Source organism: Opisthocomus hoazin, chromosome 2, assembly GCF_030867145.1.
Source record: "Opisthocomus hoazin isolate bOpiHoa1 chromosome 2, bOpiHoa1.hap1, whole genome shotgun sequence".
Classification (NCBI taxonomy): domain Eukaryota; kingdom Metazoa; phylum Chordata; class Aves; order Opisthocomiformes; family Opisthocomidae; genus Opisthocomus; species Opisthocomus hoazin.
This window is the reverse complement of record NC_134415.1, coordinates 37,756,526-37,767,517: the sequence shown is the minus strand read 5'-3', so window position 1 is coordinate 37,767,517 and position 10,992 is coordinate 37,756,526. Positions and strand designations below refer to the sequence as shown.

The 10,992-nt window shown below is 43.6% G+C and overlaps 1 protein-coding gene across 2 annotated transcripts; it reads left to right on the top strand.

Moving 5' to 3' along the window:
• Positions 1 to 85: 85 nt before the first annotated feature.
• Positions 86 to 10,132, top strand: MGME1 (mitochondrial genome maintenance exonuclease 1). Of its 2 annotated transcripts, none has more exons than XM_075413224.1 (6): positions 86 to 301; positions 1,556 to 1,746; positions 6,054 to 6,655; positions 7,886 to 8,048; positions 8,510 to 8,642; positions 9,901 to 10,132. In XM_075413224.1, the coding sequence occupies exons 3-6, from the start codon at positions 6,121 to 6,123 to the stop codon at positions 10,033 to 10,035; spliced, it is 966 nt and encodes a 321-aa protein (XP_075269339.1). In that variant the 5' UTR covers positions 86 to 301; positions 1,556 to 1,746; positions 6,054 to 6,120; the 3' UTR covers positions 10,036 to 10,132. The 2 variants fall into 2 exon arrangements, with proteins under 2 accessions (XP_075269339.1, XP_075269338.1); XM_075413223.1 differs by having other exon boundaries at positions 88 to 301; positions 7,826 to 8,048.
• The last annotated feature ends 860 nt before the right edge of the window (positions 10,133 to 10,992 follow it).

Sequence of the window (10,992 nt, the reverse complement as noted above, 5' to 3'; positions counted from 1 at the left end):
GGCGCCGCTTGCCTTCATCCAAGATGGTGGCGTCATTTTTTTTTCCCCCTCTTTTCTCCTTGCTTTTAAAGATTTGCTTTATTCTCTTTAGATTTTTCCAAAGAGCAATCAAACAAATCGAAGGATAGGAGGCACGCCCCCCTCACCACCGCTCTCGGGGGTCCAGCACCGAGGTCCCCCGGCCTCAGAGAGGGGGAGGACTACAGATCCCGGCAGGCCGCGGGGCGGGAGCGCGCTGGCGGCGGCCGGAGCGCGCCTGCGCATAGGTGGCCGCGGCGGTGGCGGGAAGCGCGGCGCGGAGGTAACAGTCGCCACGGGTTTCCCTGCTGTTCGTGATGGGGTCGGGGCCGGCGGAGGCGATGGCTGCCTCGCTGGGCACCTGCGGCGCTCTGCAGCCCGTGGCGGGCGGCGGACTGAGGCTGTCTGGCCGCTGGTAGCTGAGGCAAAAGGACGCTCCCTCGATACCGGCCTCCCCGCCAGGCCCGGGTTAGCTGAGGGAGAGCAGCAGCCGGTCCCGCCTGAAGGGCCTGCAGCTCCCTCCTTCCTTCCGTGGCCCGGGCCTCACGGCGGGGCTGCCCGCAGCGGGAGGGGCATGGCCGCTGAGGCGGGGGGCAGGCTGGCCTCGGGGGGGTGGGGGGGGGATGTGTGTGCTTCTCGTCCAGAACCTCTGCTCGCTGAGAGGGCGAGAGGCAAGGCCTGCACAAGCATAGGCTGTCCAGCACCGTCTGGGGTTTTCAGGCGCCTGTGCCTAAAGGTTGTTGTCTGTCTGCTGGAAGGCATTCGCTGGTCACTGAGGTTAGGCCGGCTCTTTCACAGATTGCTTTGCCAAAACCGGGGACTTTGTGTTAGAACCCTGTTTCCCACTAGTTCCCTTCCCAGTGATGAAGCTTGCTGTCCCTTTGATCCAGCGTAGCTCTGTGGGCTTGTGCTTTAGAATGGGTTGCTAAAATTTTTTTTTTTACTTCTCCTTTTTCTCCACATGCTTTTAACTTCCCAAAAGAGGAAAGGTGTACATTTGACCTGGATGGGTTGAGTGAGTTAACTTACAAACTGCAAAGAACCAAGGAAGAGAGGTAGAGGGCAGGGAGCAGGCAGCTGTGCAAAGTCCTGAGATTGGTATAGCTGTCAAAGCCCTGCATTACTAAGCTGTAACCAGAAGAAAAGAGAAAGAGGTCATTCTGACCAAGAAGATAGGTTACTGTTGCCTCTCTACATCAGATAGTAATAGTTCTTCCTGGATAAAAGCCTGTGATGTTAGCTTAAAATTACACCTTCATCAGTGGATTCGCTGCCCTCACATTAGGGACACAGGGCAACAGATCTGTGGCTATGTTTAGTAGTTCTCTTTCTTATCATCTCTGAAGTAAACTACTGCTTTTGTTTACTTGATAGGTGACTGGAGAAAAAGCTGTACTGATTATTGTCTGAAACCACAGGTGTAGGAAGGTTTTTATGGATGTGACTTCTTCAGCTATATTAGTGCTGTTGTTGTTGGAGCAGCAAAATCAAGTAGCTTGGGACACTTAGGGCAAGTTGTCTTTTTTTTTTCCCGCAGGTTATTTTATTTGTGTTCAGTTCTCCAGTGCGTCTCGTCATGCGATTCTGATGCAGTTCTACAAGTCTTCAAGCACAAAGTGTTTCAGAGAGAAGGAAGATGCTTCCTCTGAGAGAAATAGCAATTGAATTCTGTTCTTAATGTACAAGAGTCGATCCAGACCACTCCAACTCAATTTCTTTCTTGTAAATGTAAGTTACTTGCACAGAAATGACACTTAGATTTATTGAAAATCGCATGATTCATTATTCTGCGTGATACTAGCGTTCTTTATTTCTTAGCAGTCCCAGAACCTCTTTCCTTTTGTAGGACAGCACAGCAGCTCACAAACTCTCCCTTTCCCTGTGGTTCATTCATAGAGTGCATAAACATTTCTACGTATATTACTCCAGAACAATATAGGCTGTCAATTTAAAATTCGTACTAGACATTGCTGAAATGCTGCATCAGTGTTGTTATAAATTGGCTCGTAATGCTGCGTATTTTAATGGCCACACAATTCAAAGCACTGATCTGGTATTAATTTATTCCTTAAAAAATATTGAGGGAGCAGCTTACTACAAGTGAACTTTATGCTGAATCAGGTATTGTATTCCTTCCTGCAGCTGCTGCAAAGCCAGAATAAACTTTTGTTTTGTGCCCTGGCTGATGTAACAAATACAGTCACTGACCCAGCATTTGTTCTGTTCTGATTAATACACTTGTGTAAGCATATTAATGGTCATCAAACAATAGCCTGAGAAACTACAAGCTTGGATCCCGTTACATTGGAATAACAGTATTTTTTTTCTGTGCTATTTTAAATCACAGCTTCAGCAGCTCTGTTTAGAGGTAAACGCCAAGAGAGGAGAGATTAATTTTTCTGAACTGCTTTTTATGATGTAAAAATACAGTGAAGGAATTTGCTAATGGTATTAAACTCTGACCCTTGTGTATCTCTTTGCTGCTTTTACTGTTTTTTGTTACCTTCTGCAGCAACCTGACACTTGTGGTAACATGCTGACATTGTTCGTTATTTCTTTTTCAGCAAGGGGCAGATTCTGTTAGGTAACCGATCCCACTCCAACACCGAAAAATCTATTAAAAAAAAGTGATAGTCTTCGGAGAAGAGTGAGTTGCTGTGAATACTGGCATAGCAGCTTTGCAAAAGTGAGCTGCTTTATGATAGTCAAATGACAAAACACGGGGAGCTTCTTAAAAAATAAAATTATTAGAACAATTTGTTGTAATAGTGAAGATATACAAAATTCACCGACTGAAAACCCAAGGAGAACTGAAAAATTGAAACGTGTATACTTCATAAAAAGTGCCTCTTTATGCTGTTACAAATTTTTATCAAGCTGTAGAAACAGCTTTTTGACATCATATAAGAAATGAGAAGTAACATAAAATTTTGTTACGTTTCACCTAAATTTGTAAAACTTCCATGTCCAAGAAATGAAGCAGGGCAGAATTTAAGATACAGAACATAGTCCAATTTCTTGCTGCTGTGTAACCTACCTAAAGCAGGTTGTTCTATTTTTTGGCAAAACTTGCATGCTTTTGTGGCAACAAAATGGTTGAAATTGTTTGATTTGTCCTTTCATAATGCACCTGACAGCGCTTTTCTCATGTACAGGCCGGAGATTAGTTTTGACAGGAATATGAAGGTCAGAGGATGCGCAGAGAGAGAGTCATGTCCATTCTTGCTAGTGAACACTGGAAAATGAGAAGTATAGTACAACTCCACCTAGCCTAGTTCTGCTGGATAAGGAAATCAGATTTAGATTTGATTCAGTGTAAACTGTAATGTAATGATTAAAAAAGGGAGGTGACACATTCGAAATATCCAGCCCTCGGATCATTTTTGTAGCCCTCCTTTGGACCCACTCCAACAGTTCCATGTCCTTCTTGTGCTGAGGGCTCCAGAGCTGAACGCAGTACTCCAGGTGAGGTCTCACCAGAGCAGAGTAGAGGGGCAGAATCACCTCTCTCGACCTGCTGGCCACGCTTCTCTTGATGCAGCCCAGGACACGGTTGGCCCTCTGGGCTGCCAGCGCACATTGCCGGCTCACGTCCAGCCTTTCGTCTGTCAGTACCCCCAAGTCCCTCTCAGCAGGGCTGCTCTTGATCCTTTCATCCCCCAGCCTGTATTGATAGCGGGGATTACCCCGACCCAGGTGTAGGACCTTGCACTTGGCCTTGTTGAACCTCATGAGGTTCACACAGGCCCACCTCTCCAGCTTGTCCAGGTCCCTCTGGATGGCATCCCGTCCTTCTGGTGTATCAACCGTACCACTCAGCTTGGTGTCATCTGCAAACTTGCTGAGAGTACACTCGATGTCGCTGTCCATATCATTCATAAATCTCCTGTGAGGACAGGCTGAGAGAGTTGGGCTTGTTCAGCCTGGAGAAGAGAAGGCTGCGGGGAGACCTGATTGCAGCCTTTCAGTACATAAAGGGAGCCTATAGGAAAGATGGGGACAATCTTTTTAGTAGAGACAACAGTGACAGGACGAGGGGTAATGGTTTTAAACTAAAACAGGGTAGGTTTAGGCTGGATATAAGGAAGAAATTCTTTACAATGAGGGTTGTGAAACACTGGAATGGGTTGCCCAGAGAGGTAGTGGAGGCCCCATCCCTGGAGACATTCAAGACCAGGTTGGACAGGGCTCTGAGCAACCTGATCTAGTTAGTGGTGTCCCTGCTCGCTGCAGAGGGGTTGGACTAGATGACCTCTAGGGGTCCCTTCTGACCCAAAACTTTCTATGATTCTATCTTAAATGCTAAGGTTTCTCATGTGAGATAGCTTGCTTTATATCTAATCGGACTGTAAAAAGTCTGTAGCAGAATTCAGCAGTTGGTACTTTCATTATTTTCCTCCATTACTCATTTATGGACCATGAAGCAGTTTTAAAATCATTAACTATTTTGATTGCTATGCATTGTAATTATAGGAAACCCTTACTGAAGACTCAGTGAGACCACCTAGCAACAGCGTGGTGAATCTGGCTGTAGGGCACCTAGTACTGGGTCAGAAATTTCACTGCTCCATGACGCTAAGTTCAGATCCAACCTAACTGTGTTTTCCTGGTTCAGATTTACTTTTGACAGGTTAATTTTGTATCAGGTTACAAAGCGGTTGTTATTTGCCTAAACCCTATAAAGTCAGTGTGAAAATGTAAAGCCAGTAAAGAAAAAAGCAGTGTGTCTGCCTGCTCCTGATTAAACATCTACAGCTGGAGGGTTTTGTCCTTCACAGATGAAGAACAATATTTATGGAACCAGAGTCCAAGGTCTCAGCCTCTTGTTACAAGATGCCTTGATCTCATCAGCTGCAGCCGATACAGCCCCATTTTTGCAGTCTGTTCCGTGGGACAGATGCCTGCACCCACACGTGGGTGTCACTGCAGTTCTACATGAGCACAGGATCTGTCCGTACAAAATAACTCCTCCTGCTATATTTTTGCTTTCTGTGGCGCCTACGGTTTGGGCGGTGGATGAAGTGCTGTGTAAGAAGTGTGGGGAAAGAAAAGAGTAAAGTTAAAATGTTTTTAGGAACAAAATGCTGATGTTAGTTGGCAACGTGCATTGCCTGTATTCTTTGTTTGTACTGGATGGAAGGGAACTTTGTCATGGTAAGCAGATAACTTTCAGTAGGAGAATAGGGCCTCAATTCTGCAAGTATTTACTGTTGGCTTCAATGCCACCATTCAAGTGTTTACATTTTATCCATGTGCATAAACTTTCCTAGGACTTAGCACTGCAGTAACAATGCAGTTTTGAAAGCTATGCTGTGAACAATGATTCTGGTATACTGGTTTTGCTTTTAAACTTCCTAAGTGTCTTAGAACATAACTATGTTTGAAACTCAGTTTAGAAAAATAGTTTTGTGTTTTACTCTGGTCTTTGAAAGATTTCTTTGAATCTGAAGATACTTGCAGTGTATCTGGTTTCTCTTCTTTCGCAGTTTCAGCATGCATATACTGCTGCTGTCTGCTTTCTCCTAGGTATGCAGAAGAAAAACATATTCTCCAAAAGGTACTTTGTCCCCACGATGCTCTGAAGTTGGGCATCCACTGTGAACTTACTTGTTTTTAATACTCATAACACTGGATTTGTTTCATTCTCTTCTGCATAGCCTTTTTTTACTTCCCTCTCCCTCTTTTGGGGGGGGGGGTGTTTGTTCCAGATCAGTTTTTTATGTCTCCTTTTATGACAGTTCTGATACTCTTGCTCTAAGAGCATCCTCTGCTGCAGTGTTTGTAACTTGCAACATTTTTTTGTGTCTGCAGTTTCAGATTTTGCGGACCAGCACCTGTTCTTTTCAGGATCATTTCCTCTTTTCATTGCTTATTGGTTCTTTCTCTTATTGTGTGATTTATCTAACAGAATTTTGGTGGCACAGAGTGTATGAAGGCACTTTATGACCACAGCCGTTCTTTGTTCAGCAAAGGGCAAAAACAGGTTGGCAGTAGAGTTTTATGACTCTGGAAATCACAAATTTCTTTTTTCACAGGGGGAAAATACAGTAACCTACAGACTGTTCCTAACAGAAGAAAGAAAACTCTAACTACTCACAAAAGATGCTTGTCAGGATGAAATTCCTACAGCTACTGTCCAGGAAACCTGAGAAACTGGAAATGCTTTTTCAAGTACCTTTTTGCCAAAAGCAATTCCCGTGTGTGTGTCTAGCTACCTCTGCTTGCCTTTATAGTAAGAAGAAAAAAGTGAACAGTTATGAACAAGTTGACCAAGAAAAGTACAAGAACTTGGTCTACTCTGTTACATCTTACAAAACCAGTGCTCAAACACCAGAGACAATATTTGAAGAAGACAATCTGTTATATGGGCCACCGGATAAACACAGACCTCTGCTGAAAGCTGAAACAAAAGCTCCCAAGAACTGTGTTCCTCTGATAAACCCGAACAAGAGAATTCCGCTTCTCAACAGTGATTCAAACCTCCCCATGAAAATCGCTTTGCAAAAAACGAAAATGCCCAGTGTCACCCGTATTCTTCAACAGACTATTTCTCCGCAGCAAGCCTTTTATTTAGAAAGGTGGAAACAGAAGATGATATTGGAACTTGGAAAAGATGGTTTTGCGGAATACACTAAAAGTAAGTCTAACCACAGTGTGATTAATAAAGTAGAAGCAATAGTCTGGCTGGGATGTGCTAGCATAGCTGCAGTATCTGGCCGTAGAAGTCAAGTGTTTTGAAAATCTGTTGTTTCTATTCCAGGGGGTGAGAGCATGTTACCAATGTGCACCTGTTACCAATGAATCTCAGCTTGGATCTTGGTCTAGGACCGCTAAAATGGATTCAGAAATGTGGGGGGCATTATAATTAGACTGTAGACGTTCTTTGCTCTATCCTGTCTGCCTCTCCTTTACTTCTCTATTTGCTAGTATCGTATTTTCCAGCTAATGTTATTGAGCCTCTTTGCAGATACAAACCTACTTTGTAATGAGATGGAAATAAGCATTCTGAAATTGTATCACCCTGAGTGGTTAAAAACTAGCCTCTTGCTGTTTATGTTGAAGTTCTTCGGTAACCCTTTAGTTTATCCAGTATAAATAGCCTCTTCTATGAAATTGCCATGCATTTAAGAGGTTTTCATTTCGTTAGACCTACAAAGGTGACTTCCCCCAAGCTGTGGGACTGGAGGGGATCTGGGAGGACCTGGGGCATAGTAGTAGGTAGACTCTTCTAGCAAGGTTGATAAATACCTGAGCGCTCGTTTCGTGAATTATTATGGGTTTTAAAACTGAATATCCTATGTTTGTGCTCTTTAAGTTACTAAGCACTTTAGTGAATGAGGTGGCATGACAAACCTTACATAACTATTTAAAATTTGTCTTTCTTGGAATCATTCCTGAGATAAGCCCTTACCCCTAGAACTATGCCCACCCATTTCAGGAGGAGATTAGTTCCATTCAAATGAACCAATACAGCAAAAGAAGCTAATGCAGTGAAAGCAGCCTAGAATAATATTTTTAATTTGTAGAAAGTCACAAATGCCTTTGAATAAACAATAAATTAAAAGTCATGTATTGTTTCTGAGTAATTAGACCAAAAAACAAAAGTAAGCATTAATGTAAGAGATACTAATTTCACTATTGACAATTTCTTTTTCTGTCTCATTCCTTTCTCCTCCCCACATTCTCAAGCTTTCAGTACAGAAAACAGGACTGGTTTAAGAGCTACGTTGTGTAGTATCTAGAACACAAGCCCATCGGGTATTACGAGTAGTGTCTAGAATACTGGTGTTTTTCACATTTTTGTTAGATCTTTTCCACCAAGGAGAGCTCTTCCATGCAGCCTTGGAATCTATGTTTCTTTCTGAAGAGACGGCAAGTAAGGAGCAGAGAGAAGATGCTGCTATTTCTGGCTACTTATCGAGTGTGCAACACGTCTTAGAAGATATCAGCGAAGTGAAAGCTCTGGAAAGTGCAGTTCAGCACGAGACTCTCCAGTACCTGGGCCTGGTAGACTGCGTGGCTAAGTATCGGTGAGGTACTGGTTTGCTAAGAAACCTGGTAATGGCAGTGTTGCGTGGTGCTCCATGGCGCGTGGGAGGCTGCGTCCCAAGCGGGACCAGGTGCGTTGGTGAGCTGTTGGGGGCAGGCTGGACAGATCTCTGAGCGCAGCAGAATGGATGAACTTGGAGGTGAACCTGATGACTGAAGTGCTGTTGTTTCCAGTGGAGAATTCCCTACTGGAGCAGGGTATGAGCAAGGCAGGGTTAAGTGCTCCTCAGCAGTTGCCAGGAGCTGCAGCAGATATTAGTAAGTCTTGATTTTTGAAATCTAAACTACTGGTGAGGAAGTGACTTACTTAGGCATAATAATGAGCAACATGGCATCAGGGTGAAACAGGCTGAGAGTGATAAGACATTCTTTGCTGTCCCATTCCTTGTTTCTTACTATGACTAAAGTTTAAAACACTGTGCTATCTTGTTCTCTTGTGCAGAGGTCAGTTGTGTGTGATTGACTGGAAAACTTCAGAGAAACCAAAGCCATCTCTGAAGAATACTTTTGACAACCCTTTACAGGTTGCAGCATACATTGGAGCCATAAATCATGATGCCAATTATGACTTCCAGGTCAGTAGGCCTGCTACCTGCCCAGACAAGCAGCAGCACCCATGTTATTTTCATTTCTCCCCACCTACTGCCTTTAGCACCTGCTGTCCAGCGTGGAACTGTTGGTAGGGTTTGTAACAAAGCAGCCCAGTCTTAGATCAGGTTAAGCTGACATACTGTGAAATAATTCCACTACTCTTGCTAGTCCTGCTGCCTTTGCCTTTCAGTGGTATATTTTCACTGGTTTTAAGGAACTGCTCAGTGGGACCCAGGGATGTTCAGCATCTTAGGAGGTCAGATGAACTCACAGCGATTTGGCATCTGGGCAACCTCAAGTGCTTTGCTCTGTGTGGTTTTTTTCTTCTGTCAGGAGTAGGAAGCGGGAGGAGAGGAAGTAAAGCAAAGGAGCCCGCAAACAGGGAAATGCGGTGTGAGGGCATTGCTTGCATCATGTGTTGCTATATCCCGCTGCCAAACGAGGGACCAAGTGATTTACTTCGAGTGTTTGGAAGCTGTACAGTGTTTCCTCAGAGGAAAGCAGTGTGTTGTCAATCACTTAATCAAAAGACAATGGAATTATGTTTTTAAAGACTACAAATGCAATTCTAGTCAGGCCTGCTTGGCCTGAATGATTGTTATTTCAATACAAAGCATTGAAGGGGGAAAATATAAAGCAGAAGAGAGCAGGGTAATACATAGGTTCTTCAGAGGACTTTCTAGAATATTATAAAGATCAATAAACACAAGCATGTAACAGACATGGCCCTTACAGAGTGAAATACAGGCAGTGATTCCAGAATTCTGCTATTAGCCTCCTGTCCCCCGCCACTTTCTCTGCAGCCCAGTAGCTGTGTGGGGTTTGGATTAGAGCTGTTTATCAAGCATGAAAGATGACAGAACGCACCTAAGTAACTATTTCCATTCAGACTGATGCTGGAGAATGGCATCAGTCTGGTTATATGGCCCCAGGCAAAATCTCATCAGTCGCTGGGAATTTTACCAGCATCTGCAAGGTTTAAATAGACCCTGTCACTCTGATACTCAGAGCTGGAGTCCTTCAGCTTTCGCTAAAGTCAGTCAGAGCTTTGAACTCTTAGCACTTGAATGTTAGGCTCCAAGTATTTTACGGTAAATTATCGCTCTTTTTGTTCCCCATTTCATATTTCAGTTACTCATATGTTAAGGATGATGTTTTGTGGTGAGATTTAGTGTTCAGAATTGCTGAATGAAGTTGCATATTAACACTGAATTTCTGACAGCCATCTGTTTTTGACTGTAGGTTAGCTGTGGACTCATTGTGGTTGCCTATAAGAATGGCTTCCCTGCGCATCCGCACTTCATGGATCCCAATCTGTGCTCGCAGTACTGGAAGAAGTGGCTTTTGCGCCTCGAAGAGTACATGGACAGAAACTGACCCAAACGAAGCTGTGCAGAGGCAAGTGGTCTGAGCACAGAGCCAAAGCAAGAATCTTTTGTTTAAATCTTCCATTTGAATACATAGTCTTCTTTGAGTGACTTTGCCTAATTTCTTAATATCGAGGTCTTTTCCTGCCCTTCAAAAAAAAAGAAAGAAAAATTGGAGTGGGGAATATGTATTTGCTTACGTTGTAGGTGACTTAAGTGGACCTGGCAGGACAAAGCTGACTTAATCTCTGTTTTTCCCCACAAGAATTTATACAACCTGAGATTGATAGGAAAGTTTCTATTATAAAATAAAACTGTTCAACCAAAACATCGTTCTTTTGTCACTTGAGAAAAAAAAAATGTTGCAGAACTGAGACTTTGAAAACTGAGTTGGTGAACTAAAGCAATGACATCTGCATTGTCTGAGCTGAGAGAAATGCAAACGATAAACAAATGAATGTAGTAGACCGGGTTTCAGCCAGCTTAGTTCTTTCTCATCGCAAAGGTATCTATTAACAGGCTTGTTACTGTTTGTGGGTTTTCTTACAGCAACTGGAAAAACTGTACTAAGAATTAAAACCAAAGTTCTCGTAAGCACTTATTTAAAATACTAAGGCAAGGTGATCATTTGAAAAAAAAAAAAGTAGCATAGCAAAAGAGGAGCAGAATTTGAACCGATATACTTAGAAATTTCCAGCAAGTGTTCTGAAAGGTAGGAGGTTTGTCTGCTGCTGCTGGCTCCTCCTGCAGGTTTCTTAATGGCCCACGTAAAGGAACTGTGAGAGTGTAAACGGGCTTTGTACCTTGGATTGTGGGGTTCTGTGCAGGCCAGGTCTGCAGCGGTCTTGAGCTCCCCTGGCTTCGCTGTGGGTCTGACCCAACAAGGAGCTGCCACACGTGGAACGATCTCCACCATCAAGTTATAGCGTGTGCTGGTGCGAGTGAGTTTCTTCATAAAAGCAGGCTT